At 43.1% G+C, this 18,216-nt stretch overlaps 1 protein-coding gene across 6 annotated transcripts in view; it reads right to left on the bottom strand.

Annotated features, from left to right (window-relative positions):
- PIKFYVE (phosphoinositide kinase, FYVE-type zinc finger containing) overlaps nt 1-18,216 on the bottom strand; it is a 156,790-nt gene that overhangs the window by 51,967 nt on the left and 86,607 nt on the right. For 5 of the 6 annotated variants that reach the window (XR_013624711.1, XM_068127483.2, XM_068127485.2 and 2 more), the window contains exons 19-23: nt 18,051-18,177; nt 14,381-15,482; nt 12,283-12,487; nt 4,454-4,554; nt 3,698-3,769 (exon numbers count right to left, since the gene is read on the bottom strand). Coding sequence is in view for 5 of the 6 variants with exons in the window: in XM_068127483.2 (XP_067983584.2) it covers nt 3,698-3,769; nt 4,454-4,554; nt 12,283-12,487; nt 14,381-15,482; nt 18,051-18,177 (1,607 nt within the window). In the remaining variant the exon portion in view is untranslated. The remainder of the gene's footprint in view (nt 1-3,697; nt 3,770-4,453; nt 4,555-12,282; nt 12,488-14,380; nt 15,483-18,050; nt 18,178-18,216) is intronic. The other variant, XM_068127486.2, reaches the window with a different exon arrangement.

Raw genomic sequence — 18,216 nt, 5'->3', positions numbered from 1 at the left:
CCCTCTCCCGCCCCAATGCAATCTCCGACTCACCTTTTCACAATTTTTAGTTTTTTATTTAACCTCCTCCGACCTTTCTGACCGACCTTGGCTTTCGTCACTGTCACATAAATAATCGTTCATTTACGAATCAGATATTTTTTCATGCACAAGTCCTTCCAAATATTTGAAGCTACGTAGAGAAGAGGAAGGGAAAACCAGGGATGAAACAGCAGTGGAACAGAACATAAAAAGGTGGGTGGAAGTAGGGGTAGAAAAATATTATAACCTGGAAAGAAGATGCGGGATGGGGGAGGAGGGTGGTTGGGGTGGGTAAAAATAGAAGATCATGAGCATGGATGGGTATGACCTGTGGAGGAGGTGAACAGCCATCAGTAAGCCCAGGAGGGAAGAATGAGGTTGAACAGAATGAGAAAGTTGGTTTTACAGGTGAGAGAAAGTTTGAAGGTTCACGAAAAGTGGGTTCTTGAAAGATTGTGTGCACCTTATAGAAACCTAGAGTTGGAAGGTGGGAGTAGTGGGGGCAGAACATGGAAAGGACAGATGGTGCAAGACCAAAAAGGAGTTGGTAAAGGACAGAGGTCACAGATCTGGAGCAGGGGCTTGCGTGGGTGGTGGAGGACCTGGATCAGGGACATGGAACCTAGAGCTTGGGGATGGTGAGGGGAGGGTGGACCCAGAGCAAGGACATGGCGGAGGATCCAGAGCAGGGGTCTGGGTAGAGTGGGCAGTGGACCCAGAACAAGGGGGCAGGCGGGGGAGACTGGGAACAGGTGTAGGGCGGAAGGGAACCTCAGCATGTAGGAGATGATGTGTGGGAAAGGTACTGACATGAAGTGGTTTACCACCCAAATTACACAATCAGTACAAAACGGGTTTCGTTTGAGAATTCCAAGGTCAGAAATATGATGAAAGCCATCAGGATTGGGACGGCAAGAAAAGTGATTATAGACAATAAGCCTTTTTTATTTCCTCATCCTACAACCTTCTCATTCCTAACAACAATAATAAAAATTCCCCTGTGATGTTCCTGTGGCTGTCGCCCTGTTTTCCTCACTGCTCCTTCCATTCGGTAAATGGTAAAGATTGGGTTGGTACCAATAGTGCACACTGGACTGGTTTACGAAACTTATTTTCTGATTTTCCCTGGAAAGACAACTGCCTTAACTTGGGCGGTGCCTCTATACCTGCTGAACGTACAGCTGAGGTTATCATTGCAGGAATGGAGGCTTATATCCTCTTCTCTTTCAAGTTTATCTCTCCTACCAACTCTTGGTTCAATAATTCCTGCTTTGCGGCCATTCGTGCAAGGGATGCGGCATATGGGACATGGAAAAACTCTTCTTCCTCCGATTCGCATTCAGCTTTCATATCTGCCAGAAATCACTGCAAACAGTTATTCGTGAGGTGAAGCATTCCTTTATCCAAAAGAAACGTGACAACCTCTCATCTTCTTCCACTAATAGATCTTTCTGGTCCTTAGCTAAAAGTATCTCCAACAACTTCTGTCGCTCTACCTTTCCTTCGATTTTCTGTTCGGATGATACTATCCCTGTCTCTCCCACTGATAAAGCAACTCTTTTTGGTTTTCTTTTCTCCTCTTACTTCCACTCTGGATGACTCTAACATTCCATCTCTGTCTGATTCAGCCCTTAGCAATCCTATGCCTCTCCCTATAATCTATTGTCATGCAGTCAAAAAGTCCTCCTCTCTCTGGACACAAGCAAGGCACACGGACGAGATGGAATTCCTCCTTGTGTCTTGAAGGAGTGTGCTTCAGAACATGCACCTGTGCTTGCTCGTTTGTTTCGTTTTTGTTTAAAAACCCAAACTTTTCCTCTTTCCTGGAAACATGCCTTAGTGCAGCCTATTTTAAAGAAGGGTGATTGTTCAAACCCTTCCAACTACCGTCCCTTTGCTCTGACTTCTACTATTTCCAAAATGTCGGTGAATGTCTTCTCAATAACCATTTGCTCAAGCATCTTGAATCTCACAGTCTTTTATCTGACCATCAATATGGCTTTCGCAAGGCAAGATCCACCGGTGATATCCTTTCTTACATTACAAATGTCTGGGTCTCTTCTCTGAGAGACAGTGGGGGATCCTTTGTTGTAGGCCTTCATATCTCAAAAGCCTTTGACAGAGTTTGGCATCGGGGTCTGATATTCAAGCTTCCCTCTTTTGGCTTTCCTCCATCACTCTGCTCTCTCATATTGAGCTCTCTCTCCGAATGCTCTATCTCTGTAATTGTTGATGGTTCAACATCTTCCTACTTCCCTAACAACAGCGATATCCCTCAGGGTTCTGTCCTGTCTCCAACACTCTTCCTTATCTTTATCAATGACCTTCTTTCTTCTACAAATGCTTATGACTCAACATTAAATTCCTCCATATTTGTACCATCTGCCTCATCTTCCCTCACTCAATCGACATGTCGTTTCATCACAGCCAACTCTTTAAATTTAGATTTGGACAATAATTTGGATTTTCCCAAAGGTGCAAATGTAATCAGGTTAAATTCAATGCTTTTAAAACTCAATTTCTTCCCATCTCTCTCTCCAGAACTCCTCTCAACTCTCCTTTGAAAGCTCAACAATTACACCATGTGATACAATAAACCTACTAGGTTTTACCCTAACATTAAATATACCCTGGAATCCACACACTACACAAATAGCTAAGTCTGCCTCGCAGAAACTTGGAGTCCTGTTCAGATGTCGAAGATTATTCTCCTCTCAACAGTCGCTTTAACTACATAAAGGATTGATTCATCCATGTATAGAGTACTGCTCTCACATCCATCTGGGGAGGTTCTAACTCCACACACTTACTGGACAGAATTGAATCCAAAGTAATCTGACTTATCAACTCTCCCAATCTGAACTCAAAACTCGACCCACTCAAATTACGCCGCAATGTTGGTTCTCTTTCTCTTTTCTACAGATATTACTTCGGTTTCGGCTCCCAATAACCTGCTGCTTGTGTACCTCCACCATTAGCGAGACCACGGAATACTCGACAAGCCCTACATCGCATGATTATTGCGTGGCCATTGGTAACTCAAGGGTGGGCAGTTATGACGTTTGTTTCTTCCCCTCCACTGCCAAACTCTGGAGCTCTTCACCTTCTCATGTCTTTCCAAACACTTATGATCTTCCCCTTTTCGAAAAGCAGATTTTTACTTCCTCAAAAACTCGAAGACTATTCTCTCTTTCTTCACTTTTCTATCAATGCAGCTCCTTTATTTAAGGCCTGGTCTAGATGATGACTATATAGTCCATGACTGGAGCCTTCAACATAAAAAAGACGACAAAAATAATGATAGATTGAATCGATGGAGTGTGGTTGAAACACTGGCATGACGGGCAAATGGCTTCCTCCCATTTCCAATTTCCTTGTATACTATTACCACTTATTCAAAACAATAAAACTATGCATTTCAGATACTTTACAAGTTCCGCACTTTGAACATTAAATGCAGTATTTCAAAATAAGAATTTGATGACGATATGGAAATGCAGGCGAATGTAATGTATACCAGATGCTGTATATAATCGATTGCACTAACTCCCACTTCCCCATCCACAGCTCTGTCCCAATGGCAGCAGCACATTGCCTTTTCGGCAGCAAAACTAGGAGCCTGGGTTAATTCCCTCAAAAGGCTTTCTTAGTTACACAGAAATTGTTTAACTTGTACCTGAAACAGTATCTTTCCAAAAACATGCCCAATGTGATGTCATTTCTTCCATAAAACTCCATGGTGACCAACCTAGGATAAAATAAAAAGTTCATTAAAGAGTCCAGTCATAATTCCGAATCCTGCCAATGTCCATTTCTTAATGGAAAAATACAGATCCCCATCCTCATGGGACTCTGAATGATCAAAGTGAAGTGGTGATTCAACAGAACCATTCACTGCCTTAGGTTTGTTGGCACATATTAGCCGAGACACAGGTGGTAACTTACAAATTTCAAATAATCGTGGACAAGACATGGAAATTCAAAGTTAATTTTACCGTTGAGTTTCGTTTAGTTTTGAAACAATATGGCTCCTCACCAATGTTTTTTTTCATATACAGCACAAGGCTGCAGGGCTGTAGCATTGGCTGAGGGTGCGGCCAAAACGATGATGCAGTGCCCTCTGTAGGTTAGGACAGGAATTTGGAATTTGTTCATGGTGCTGGCAATAGCTCGCCTAATCTTCGCAAAGAACACCACGAGATCTTTAACGTCCTACAACTAATGTTGGCAGAAGAGACAAGTTTAACGTCCATCCGAGGGACGGCACACACATTGATGAATCACCCTGTCTGTGAAACACCGGAATTACAGTTTATAGCCGGGACGGGATTTGAATCTAGGCTAGACATCTTGGAGGCAGCTATAGGCCATCCTGCCAGCCTTTCTTACCAATGAAATGAGCAAATTCAAATTGTTGATGAAAACGACATACCACGGGCTCACACAGGGAGTGGGAGCATTGTTCGAGTAGATCGAGTAACTGCTGAAGAGAACACACAATCTCTGGTGGTGCATTGGGTTGAAGCAATCAATCTGTGGTCAATAAGACACCAATATTGAGAGAACACTTGTTAAATCATCACACCAATACATATTTGATTGAAAAATCAATAATTATTAATCAATTTAATCAATTAATCAATAATTAATAATCAATAATCAATAAATCAATATTAATCAATCAATCACACATACTATGTATGCACAAACTTGAAGACATTGCACCTCCTGCTGTCAAAAAATGTAAAACAATTTCAGTTATACAAATGTTCTCCAATATTAATATTCCATTCAAAATCCAAGCACGTGCAGATGGACAAATTATTGTCGGTTACCCAGCGCGTGTAGCGCAAAGCGGGGGAAGCAATTGGTTCGCTCTGTCTATCTGGAAAAATAATTGAAAATCATTCCAAACAAGAAACTCACAGGTTTTAGGGACATCATAAAGGACACAAACAACAGGCACAAATAACTAATTTAAAATGTTAAATAAGGCGGTGTAAAAGACACAGTCTCCCAAATGCATTAACAGCGGCAAACTTCTAATACAATGGTTTGTTTACTTGTTTTTTCTAGTCTTCAAAACTTTTGTTTTATTTCAATCGAGTATTATATTTCGAACACCGCAGAACACAAATCGCCTCATTTGCACTTCCAAAAACATTCCGTTCATGAGTACTTTGGCAAAATTGTGCACCACCTTGACCAATCACATTCGCAACTCATGCTCTCAACGTTGTGGTACATCGATATTCAGACAAAATGGCGGCGCCCAGTGATGCAACACTTGAGGTAATTTCGTCAATAGAAAAAGGAGGGGTAACCCTTCCCATGTCCTTTCTCCCAAATCCTGGTGGCGTCTGGTCAAATCCGTTTCTGGTGTTTGTTCCCCCTCCATCCCCTCCCTTACCTCAAACGGCTACACAGCTGACTCCGCACGTGAAAAAGCTGAATGCCTCAACTCTGTGTTTGCCTCTAAATCTTGTGTCCCAAACCCATCCCTCTCTGTACCCACCATACCCAGTCGTACCCTGCTGCTTCTGGACTCCGTGTCCTTTCCTCCTGACAAGGTGGAAAAGTTTCTGTCAACCCTCGACTCTGATTCTGCAACTGGACCCGACGGCATCAGCCCACGGGTCCTAAAATCCTGCTCTGCTGCTCTATCTCACCCTCTCTCTGTTCTCTTCACCCTCTCTTTTGCTCAAGGTCAACTGCCATCTGCTTGGAAATCAGCCAACATCACCGCTTTGCACAAAAAAGGTGCAAAAACAGATCCTAGCAACTACAGACCAATCAGCCTTCTCCCAATTATCAGCAAAGTCATGGAATCCATCATTGCTTCTGATATGAAATCTTTCCTCTTCTCCAATGGCTTGATCTCTGATCATCAATTTGGTTTCAGACCAGGTCACTCTACTCTGGACATGCTGCTTCTGCTGTCTCAACAATGGATGGAGGTCCTCAATGCCAAACAGGAAATTAGAGCTGTCTCCCTCGACATATCACGTGCCTTCGACACGGTCTGGCACCCCGCTCTGCTCACCAAACTCTCCTCCTTTGGTATCCATGGAAATCTCCACGCATGGCTGGCGGACTTCCTCTCTAGTCGTCGTCAACGTGTGGCCCTGAATGGGTTTCTCTCATCTCCTCTTCCTGTTCAGGCTGGAGTTCCCCAAGGCAGTGTTCTGGGCCCCGTGCTTTTTCTGGTCTTCATCAATGATCTCTCTGACTCTCTCGAAAATCCTCTCTATCTCTTTGCTGATGACTCCACTCTCTGCCGCTCCATTCCTCTTCCCTCAGATCGGCAGTCTGCTGCCTCCTCGCTCTCTGAAGACCTGGACAAAATCACAGACTGGTCAAACAAGTGGAACATGTCTTTCAATCCTGACAAATCTCACACTCTTACTATGTCTCTCCGAAAAGATCGACTGGACAACCCTCCCATCTACTTTCTCAACAATCCTCTCCAAGAAGTTCTGTCGCTCAAGATTTTGGGTCTCACTATCTGCCATGATCTTTCTTGGGAAAACCACATTTCCAAGCTGGCCTCCAAAGCCAGTCGCCGACTGGGCATCCTCCGTCGTGCGAAGTCCTTCCTCGGCACACCTGAGCTCCTCACCACATACAAGGCTTTCATCCGCAGCTCAATGGAATACTGTTCTCCCCTATGGGCCGGTGCTCCTGCCTCACACCTAGCTCGGCTTCACGTTGTTGAAACCAAAGCTTTCAGAATTATTGGAATCTCCCGCGATGAAGCTATCTCTGAGGGCCTTTCACTCACTCACCGCAGGCAGGTAGGTGGTCTTTCTGTCTTCTACCGACTCCTCTCCGGCCTTGCACCCCCAGCTCTCTCTGTGCTCTGTCCCCCAAATATTCCTACAGGTCGCACAAGATCTGCCAGCAACCCTCTGATGGTTAAACTGCCGAAATCTCGGCTCTCCGCTCACCTTCACTCTTTCATTCCTCTTTTCTCCCGCCTCTGGAACAAACTCCCTCACTCCCTTCAATCCCACTCCTCCCTCCAGGTCTTTAAAACAGCTGTTCACCACCATCTCTTATCTTCCCCCATCCAAAACCTTGATCTTTTCTACCCCCGCTAATTCACCCCAGATCCACCTTGTTTGAAATTCCAACTTCTTTCCTGGAAGTCCTGGCAGTGTCCATATGTATTATACCTCTCCCACTGCCCCCTTCCCACGCCCCCCCCCCCCAAAGCCCTCACCCTCTCTCAGATCTCTCGATGTCTCCATGTCTCTCGGTCCCTGCTCTCAAATGTTGTGTTTGTGTCCTTCCCCCTCTCTCCCCATCTTGTCTACCGCTCCCTATGTTATGTTTTATGTGTCGGTTTGTCTTTCTGTGTGATTAATGTTCGCTCTTTCACGAGCCTCGATCTTGTATACAAAAAAAAAAAAAAAAAAACTGTGTGGGATAAGGTGTTCTAAGAACTCCAGTTCAACGAATGCAACCACTAATTAAAGTATTTTGGGATGGAAGCACAAATATGGCACCCAACAATCTTCAAGATTATGGGGGAGATCACATCAGAATAATAATGTAACAGTCGTGGCCAAAAATATTGGCACCCTTGCACTTTTTAAAAATAATGCACCATTTCTTCAAGAAAATTGTTGAAATTAAAAAAATATTTTGGTATCCACATTTGTAATTATTTGGTTTGCAGTGGAAAACAAGAGAAAAATGACCACAGTGTGGTCACCAGCTGCGACGTGTAGAATCATGAGGATATCCGTTGCAATATGCACAAACAAATTCGACCAGTCATTAAATTATACGCACGCACTGGCGTCTTTTTGTCTTTCAGTTCTGGTCTTGTCCTTTGTTTTGCGACGCAACATGCTTCATCAACTGATTATATATAATGTATGGACGTGAATGTTATTTCTGTTAATGTCAATTCATTACCTTCGCAAAAGCGGAAGGTTATGTTTTGATCGCTGTGTATTTATTTGTATGTCTGTGTGTGTGTGTGTGTATGTTATTCGCATAACTCAAAAAGTATTCAACCGAATTGCATGAAATTTGGTGGGATGATTGGTTATTATACGGGACACATTTGATTAGATTTTGGGAGCAATCGGGTCAAAGGTCAAGGTCACGAAAAGGTCAAAATCGTATTTTTCGTAATGAGCGTAATGACTAGCAAGCTAGCAATGAGCGTAATTACACTAGCGTAGCAATGCAATGCATGCAAATTGCAATGCATGCAATGGCGAAGGTATGCGCTCTACCGAGTGCCCGTTCTAGTTAATGTTATTTATTAATGTTAATTCTGGGTGGCAGAGGGATAATTTGAAACGGGCTTGGTCGGTAGGGGAAGTCCGAGTGTATGCGCATGCACTGTTCAATAATTACACCTAATTTGTGTCAAGTTCTGTGAAACGAGATTGATATGAAAACATTCATGTTGTCTTTGTTGCTAAATTTATTCTGGTTTCTTCAAACAAATCGCCATTTTTGTCCGCGATGTTCTTAACTCATACCAACGCACGTCCGAGTGTATGCGCATGCGCTATTCAAAAAGGCACCCTAACAACAACAACGCGGTCCTCTCATAGAGCTGCTCGTCGCAGCTAAAAAACAAAAAGAGCTGAAAAAAAAAATCAAAAATCGGAGCTTATTCCACAAAGAAATCCTAAAATGGCCCAGACTATATTATTGGCACCTTTTAGAAGTTGTTAGAAATAGATTTCAAGCAGGTGATTCTCCTTTACGTTGGAATTGAACTCACCTGTAAAGAGTTGCAGGTGTCTGCAACTCGTAGTGTGGAGTTTCTGCTATTTCTCAGTTGTATATATATACAGTATATTATTTATATATATATATATACAGTATATTATTTATATATATATATATATATATATATATATATATATATATATATATATATATATATATATCTTCAGTTCTCCAGCTTTCAATGAGCGCATGTAATGACGTCACTGCCATGTACATACGCTCTGCCTGTCAAGCTCTCAAGAGAACCCTCTGACAGAGCAGAATTTTGATCTTAGTTCAGATACTGTGATAAGTGTATGTAAAACTCACAGTTACCGACCTGGTTTCGCCCTTTTGGGGCTCATCAGGGCAACGCAGTGAGTCCTGCATACACTTATGACTCTGAAAACCTTTCGGTTATATACCAGTCACTATGCGATTTCATACCATCAGTGGTGTACCCCCATTAAGGTATGAACGTCATTACATGCGCTCAATGAAAGCTGGAGAACTGAACATATACAGACTTGGCATTTAATATGGAATATTTTTTTTTGTGGGGGTGAACTTACTTTTCAAGATGTCTTAGAACCAAAAGTTCATTGGAATTATATTGAAATTATTCCAGATTTTGTTAATGTGACCTTTAAAAGAAACAAAAACCACATTTGACATTTCGAAACAAATAAATTGATCCTTGAAAGTGATATAAACTGATATCGAACTGAATTCATGGACAGTACTGTGTTAAACTTCTGTACGTTTTCCAGAAGTATCTCTTTATTTTGCACATTAGCCAAATTTTTTTTTAACAAAAACAAAAGTTAAATTACGACTGGGATTACGGACAGTAAAATTACAGTTCAGTACTTCGTGTAACCCCCACGAGCATTCAGGAGAGCACGTACACGTTGAGGCATGCTGTTCACGAGATTTGCCAAGGTTTGGACAGGAATCGCTTGCCATGCAGTGACAATAGCCTGCTGCAATTCACACGCAGAGGTCGGCTGCTGGTCCAAGTGGTCGATTTGACTCGTTAATTCTGCCCACAAGTTCTCTATCGGATTCATATCCGGGGACATGGCAGGCCACTCCATATGCTCTACACCACGGTCAGCAAGAAAGTGTTGGATCATGCGAGCACGATGAGGCCGTGCATTGTCATCTTGGAAGACAAAGTTTCCTCGAAAGGCTGCAAATGGAAGCAATGTTTCTTCCAGAAAGGCCCTGTACTTGAACTGGTTCAGGTTTCCATTCAGAACAACCAGGTAAGTTTTGCCCCCTGCATGAAAAGCAGCCCAAACGGTCACCCCACCACCTCCAGCTTGGACTCTTGGCACTATACAATCTTTGTTGTAGGCTTCATGCACTTGTCTGCGCACTCGGACGCGGCCATCTTGATGATAGACCAGAAATCTAGACTCGTCACTGAAGATCACGTGATTCCAGTGTCCTGGCTGCCATTGATGGTGCTCTCTGGCCCACTGCAATCGGCACTGGCGGTGTTGTCTGGTCAGGCGTGGCTTTCTCAGGGGACGCCTGGCACGATAGCCTGCTTGAACCAGTCGTTGGTTGACTAGCCTTCTGGATACAGGCACATTTGTCAGTTGCTGCCACTCAGCCCTAAGCCGATTAGCTGACTTGGTACGGCCATTGCGGACTAACCAGTGCAGCTGGCGATCATCCCTCCTTGTGGTTCTGCGGGGACGTCCTGGCCTCGGTATTGGAGTAGGGACACCCCTCTGAGCATTTCGTTTCAGGATCTTTGACACCTGACCTTGAGTGATGCCATACTGCCGAGCAATAGCACGCTGTTTCATGCCGTAATTTCGTAAAGCCACCACTCCATGACAAACAGCATTGTTGAGTTGACGGACCATCTCCAGAGGAAGCGGCAATAACTTTTGGAGACGTGCAGGAGTTGTTTTCCACTAATACAGAACGCAACAACCCTTGTATACCCGACTGTGAAGCCAATCATCAAATGCACCTGTCCGTACATTTTGCCACGCCACCTGTGATATAATCCTGTTGTTGACTTCTTGCAACTTCTTCGGGCATTGTATGTATTATATATATATATATATATATAATACATACAATGCTTAAAAAAATTATTCACACCCATTGGCTTTTTCAAATTTTGTGTGACAACCTGAATTTAAAATGGGTTAAATAGAGATTTTTTTGTCACTGATATACACATAATACTCCATAATGTCAAAGTGGAATTTTTGTTTTTCGAAATTTTTACAAATTCATTAAAAATGAAAAGCTGAAAGGTATTGAATTAATTAATAGGTATGTCCCAAGTATATAAATTAAGTTTACAAAGTCGGGCCCTTTAATATGACACTGCAAATTGAACTCGGGTGCATCCAATTTCCTTTGATCAGTTTGGAAAAGACCTGAGACTACGGCGAATATTTATGTTCCAACAGGACAATGACCCCAAGCATACAGCCAAAGCAACACTGGAATGATTCCGGAACAAGAATGTGAAAGTTCCGGAGTGGCTCGGCCAAAGCCAAGTGAATCCCATTCAGAATCGGTGGAAAGAGTTGAAGATTGCTGTTCACCAACGCTCCCCATCCAACTTGACAGAGCTTGAGCAAATGTGGAAGGAAGATTGAGAGAAACTCCCCAAATCCAGATGTGCAAAGCTGATACAGACATACCCAAGAAGACTCGAAGCTGCAATCACTGCGAAAGGCACTTTTACAAAGTATTGACTTAGGGGGGTTGAATACTTATGTAAATCAGATATTTCTGTATTTCATTTTCATTTAATTTGTATAGTAAAGGAATTCTAAAAACATGTCTTCAGTTTGTCATTATGGAGTATTTTTGCATGGATCAGTGCCAAAAAATGTAAGTTTAATCAATACTGAATTCAGGCTCTAACAAAACAAAATGTGAAATAGTCAAGGGTTGTGAATACTTTACGTGAAGGCACTGTATGTATATATTATTTTATTTTATTTTTCATTTTGCCTTTGGCAAACCATTGGTCAAAATCATTCTTCACTTCATAATGCCTTGCCCATTTGTTAAGATGATGAGAAAGTAATGCAGAGCAATCGAGAAAGTAAAATTTGATGTGAATGCGTCCGTCAAATATGCGTCCGGATATTCCTCCGTCAAAGGTCATGACCTTTCACCACAAAATCTAATCAGTTCATCTTTACATCACAGTGCATACTTCTATCAAGGTTGGTCAAAATCCCTTCAGCAATTCACACGTTATCGCGGTAACAAAAATCCGCTACGCATGCACGGACACAGCCAGATGGGCAAACAAAATACAACACCTCTGGCATTTTCGGCTGTGGAGGTATAAAAATAAAATAAAATAGTGGTTTCCATACTACCCTGCCCCATGATGTAATTTTGCTTCATGGACATCAACGCTACTACTCCAACACAAGTAATTATTACCAGAGTATCAAGAGAAGCAGCCATTTCCCCAAAACGTCATAAAACACATTAATCACGTGAGCAATCCAAAAAGGCCTTCTTACACACTTTTTGCTCAGGGTAGCAATCAGGTTTTGCCCGACTTTGGACCTTGGTGAAGTCCTCGGTCGTCAGGCCTGGTCTATGGCGGATGCGCAAGCAGCCACCCCGTGCCCGATAGTCAGCGAGCACTCGGGCCAAATCAGAACTTGCGCTCACCAGCTCAGTCACCATGGTGGACAACAGTGGATGGCTGGGTAGGACCTCAACCACACTGTGGGGGGCAATACAGTACAAGATGTTGACCAATCAAACTTGTTCACAATTCTGAGATCTACAGCCTTGTATTTGTCATACAATTGCAATTTAGGCCTTCTATCCCTAGTGTGCCTTCATTTTGCTATTCAGTTCTAATCAAATTACTACAAGATTTTATCTTAGCTACCAAAACAATCAACGTCACTACTTCCATCACCATGATCACGGTCATCCTCACAATTGCTACCACCTTGCAAAGAGTGACTCATTGCACATTTCCAATATAAATTTTGACTAAGGCCATTGACCATAGCTCAATGGAGTAGTGCTCTCCCTTATACGCTGGCATCCCAGAATCCCATCTGTCTCTCATGGATTCTGTCAATTCTAAAGCTCTCAACATTATACGTAGGTATCTTCTTCGACAAGGCTGAGGCTCAAGGACTGTTGCTCTCTCATCACAGACAGATCTGTGACCTCTTCAAACAGCATCTCCTCTAGTCTAGCCCCCTCAGCTCTCTCAACCCTCTGATGCTCTCAAGATCCTCCAGTAGCATATGCATTCTTTCAGTAACCCCTTCCTGATTAACACCCCAAGGCCGAGGCTTTCGGCACATTTCCCATATTTTGCCCAATTTAGGGAACTTCCCACAGGAAGCGGTTCAATTTCACTCTTCCCTCAGTGGCTTCATGCAGGCTGTGACCAATCACGTGCTCTTCCATCCCTACCCTTGTCGCATTATTTTCTTGATTCCCATTAAACAACCCTCACACTTACAGGTTACTGTCCCCTCTTCTAGTCATTGCATATTTTACCTGACTGACACTCACTGGCACTCTGTTGCCATTTTACCATCTTCTTTCACCACTACCACACATTTTATTTTCCATCTTCATCTTCCAGGAGGCTAGATGTTGTATGAAACAAATGTCCAACAAAACCTGCCATCTAAACTACAAGACAGCCATTTTGTATGTGTGCGTCACCATTTTTTTCAGAGACGGCTAAACAAATCTTCATCAAACCTTCAGAGGTTCATCAGTGAATGTCAGGGAGCGTTTTAGGCAAAATAAAAAAATTTGAAAAGAAAAAAGAAAAGTTGCATTTTTGGGGATTTTCACCTCCAACACCAAGGGTGGATGGAGGTTATGTTTTCACCCCTGCCTGTATGAATGTTTGTTCATCTATGAACACGATATCTCGAAAAGCTGTGGACAGATTCAGACGAAATTTGGTGGAGAGGTTGTGCATGTGACAAGGAAGAATCGACTCGATTTTGGTGAAGATCTGAATATGGATTCGGATACGAGAATTATTTAATTTTTTCAAGCGATTCTTCACCATTGAGAGATCGGGTGAAAAGCGATATATAATATGATATTTAAAAAAAGTTATGGACGAGTTATGACTAAACTTGGTGAATGAGTAGGTTAGGTGATGAGAACAAGCCGATCAGTGGGATACAAAACATAAACTGTTCAGCCTGGCGGAAGTATGCGCTCTACCGAGTGCCGTTATAGTTTTCTTTTAATTGTTCTATCATGGGTGTCGAGTAGTGTGTCAGGACACCATTCCTTAGTGTGTGCAGGAAAGTGCTTTAGCCCCCCACACAATATAGACTGGGCAACTGCAGGTACTCGAGTCATAGATAAAGGCTTCAAGTTTTGCATCTTCATATTGAGCCACAGCATACTTTGTACTTCCAAATATTTCAATGCTCATCAATTAATGCATCCTCTCGTGTTCTAAGACCACTACTGTTCGGCAAGAGGAATTGCTACAGATTACAGATTATAATGCATTTATTAGAACTAATTATAATCTAGCGATGTATACCATACCATAACTAGTATGACAAGTACAAAATGAAAACAACTCATGGGGAAAAAACAAAAACAAAAACAAAACCTCATTTTCACATACGCATCCTTTGGTGGGTAAACATTTCCGTTGATGTGGGGTGTCACTGCCTTGGTATCACGAAGCTGTTGCTTTTTGCCTCGATCTTCTGCGTTCTTGACTTCGGGATGGCAGAGACTCGACCAGTAAATCTCATTAGGGAAATAAATGCGCAACGGACACAAAATTCCAGCAGGTGTGAGCAGATACGGCAGCGGAAAGACGATGAAGGGTGATGTACAAAGGACGACGTCACGGAATTCTTTAATAAAAGTTTCTGAAATGCATGTCAAAACTTCCTCTCGATTTTCAGGTAGAACAGAAAACCTATCAGTATCAAAGCTCAGTGATGTGTGCGACTCGCTCAATGGATGCTTTGTTGTGTTGCCCTCAATCTGCTCTGGGTCCATTCCAATGTTTTTTGTAGATCTCTGGCACGCGGAGTCTTCTGTTTGTATGCTTGGAGAACCATTGTACTCCATAAATGTTGAATCCTTGTCAAGAAACAGATCTTCAATTTGTGTGTCTGTCATCATAGAGTATGGTTTATCAGCAAGGAATTGAAAATTCATATCCATGTTATGTTCTGGTGGGTGCTTAAGTTCTAAAGGCGAAGCAGGACTATCAAAGACTTCCATCCCAATAGGGTCCACTTTTGGCCTCTTGAAATCCACTTTGTCACATGTGCTTTGCCCCACTGTCCCACCTTCACTTGAACCACTACTGTCTTGCAAACCCATCTCATCATTCAAGGATCTCTGCACTAACCCAACATTCTCAGCAGAAATAATACCATCAGATCCATGCCTACTGAGGTTTGGCGTTAACTCGTCCTCCTGGTGTGTCATTGCTGTTCGTCTTTTAGGTGGTGGCTTAGAGTTACGTGATCGGCCCGGGTGGTGCACAGAATTTCGACGGGACAAAGAGGGAGGCCACGCAAACTCGTCCATCAACAGCGATATCTCCAGCCTTGAATGGTAAGCAACGAAGATCATGAAGAGTAGGATCTCCTTCACCCGCGCCATTTCGTAGGCCCCTGCACCACGAAGCAGGACAGTGCAGCCCAAATGTTGCGCACAGCCCTCAAAAAACATGAGGGTCTTGGTTTGACCTAGCAAAGAAAACAATGTCTTAACAGCTGAACAATTACACATGGGATCATTATTGTAGATATTCTGGTGTACAAATGAACATTTCATATGCAAAAACCGATACCGTATATCAAAAATATTTCCAGTATTTTTGGTAAATCAGCATTTTAAAAAATGTGCTTTCTTGGTATAACACATCAATTCCAAAATGGGTGGTCCTAAATTGATGTAAGTAAAGTAACAACATGATCTTTCCTGGGAAAACCACATTTCAAATCTGGCCTCCAAAGCCAGTCGCCGACTGGGCTTCCTCCGTCGTGCGAAGTCCTTCCTTGGCACACCTGAGCTCCTCACCACATACAAGGCTTTCATCCGCAGCTCAATGGAATACTGCTCTCCCCTCTGGGCTGGTGCTCCTGCCTCACACCTAGCTCGTCTTCACGCTGTTGAAACCAAAGCATTCAGAATCATTGGAATCTCCCGCGATGAAGCTAACTCCAAGGGCCTCTCACTCACTCACCGCAGGCAGGTCGGTGGTCTTTCCGTCTTCTACCGACTCCTCTCTGGCCTTGCCCCCCCAGCTCTCTCTGGGCTCTGTCCCGCAAATATTCCTACAGGTCGCACAAGATCTGCCTGCAACCCTCTTATGGTCAAACTGCCAAAATCAAGACTCTCTGCTCACCTTCACTCCTTCATTCCTCTTTTCTCCCGCCTCTGGAACAAACTCCCTCACTCTCTTCAATCCCACTCCACCCTCCAGGTCTTTAAAACAGCTGTTCACCACCATCTCTTATCTTCCCCCATCCAAAACCTTGATCTTTTCTACCCCCGCTAATTTCACCCCAATTCCACTTTTTTGAAATACCAACTTCTGTCCTGGAAGTCCTTGGTGTCCTTGTGTTTTATACTTCTCCCTCCCCCCCCGCCCCCCCTTCCCACACCTCCGCCCCCCAAGCCCTCTCCCTTCCACACATCTCCCTGAACTCAAATGTTGTGTTTGTGTGCTTCCCCTTCTCTCCCCATCTTGTTTTTCCGCTCCCTCTTTTTATATATTTTGTTTGTCTGGTTGATTTGTTTGTGAAGTAAATGTTAGCTCTTTCACGAGCCTCGATTCAGTATCCAAAAAAAAAAAAAAAAAAAAAGGGCTGAATCTCACAAATCGATACATTTCAATTTGTTTTGCATCAAAAGCAGATACATCCACAATCTGATGTTTTTTATTTTTACAAAAGCAGACAAATCCACAGTAAACTTTCTTTGGCATTAAGGCCTCACATAATCACCAGTAATTTGACTATTAAAAAAAAAAAAAAAAACACCGTTTAGAGGCCATTTTTCCCCGCAAAGCGGGGGTTGGCCTTTTCGGGGACAGTGGTAGTTGTTGTTTTTTTTGGTCCCCTTTTTGAAGCAATGTTTTACGGCCAGATGCCCTTCCTGACGCCAACCCTTTTTGCCGCCTTCAACGACAAACAGGGAATTACCAGTGAACTGGTACTCAATTAGCCGACCTCGGAAGGATGACAGGCTGAGTCAACCCCCCTGGCGTTAATTCGGCGATCGACCGAGATTCGAACCCAGGATCCTAGGATCCTAAGCCGGCACCCTAGCCGCTAGCCCAACACCAGGGATTCCTACAGTAATTTGACTATCATTAATGCAATATGAAATAGTATTAATCTGAATATAAAAAAAGTTTCTGAGACAATAAAAACCAAAGTTATGGGGAATGGGGGTTTGCTTTGGATTAAAATCAGTCCAACACTGTCTTGTAGGTAACTGAAAACACCTCTGACATTTTTGAGTTCTGAGCCTAGATCTACTGTAATCTATATACCCCACGGAGAATAATAACATAACCCTTCCTGCCGCTCCTGTTCAGGGGTCAAAGGGTAGAAAAATGTAGCGCTAGAAGGGATGCAAATGGGAATGGAGGAAGGGGTTGAGGGAAGTGGGTGATTGGGTTGAGTGGAAGTATGTGAAAGCGTAAAGAAGGCAGTGGGAAAGGGAGAATAAGGGAGAGTGGATGAAGGCTTTGAGGGAAATGTTTACAGGGGTAGAGGGGAATGGGAGAAGGGCTGTTGAGTGAATAGTGAATAGTGAAAATGTGACAAGGACGAAATTATTACATTTTGGTGAAGATCCGATTTTTGGATCCGATAATTTTTCGAGTCATTCTTCACCATTGAGAGATAGGGCTAAAACCAATATATAGCATGATATCTCAGAAAGTTATGGACGGGTTCGGCCAGAACTTGGTGAATGAGCTGGTTCGGCGACCAGAACAAGGTATTACATATTGCTTCAGGTCCGAATTCAGATCCGGCCTATCATTGGGATACAAAACATAAACCGGTATGCGCTCTAGAGTGCCATTCTAGCTCTATATGCACGCGCACACACACACACACACACACACACACACACACACACACACACACACACACACACACACACACACACACACACACACACACACACACACACACACACAAACTTTGGACGATAAATGTTTTAAATCTGATTACTCAAACACTACACCTTGCAATATCTGATGAGTAGGTCTGTCCAAATAGCTTACAGCAACATACCAGAAGGTACGCTGAAATGTTGCAGATGAAATTTGTGGCATGAGCCAAGGCGTGGTTTGGACACCAGCTGGTCAAGGGATTGCACGAGGTCCCCTTGGGTCATACGACTCACACCTTCCATCACCTTCTGCCAACGCAATTGCAAAACAACACAAAATAAATAAGA

Source organism: Myxine glutinosa, chromosome 10 (assembly GCF_964187855.1).
Source record: "Myxine glutinosa chromosome 10, kmMyxGlut1.1, whole genome shotgun sequence".
NCBI classification, from domain to species: domain Eukaryota; kingdom Metazoa; phylum Chordata; class Myxini; order Myxiniformes; family Myxinidae; genus Myxine; species Myxine glutinosa.
Note: the sequence above shows the minus strand (reverse complement) of the source record. Positions and strands in the feature narration are given on the sequence as shown.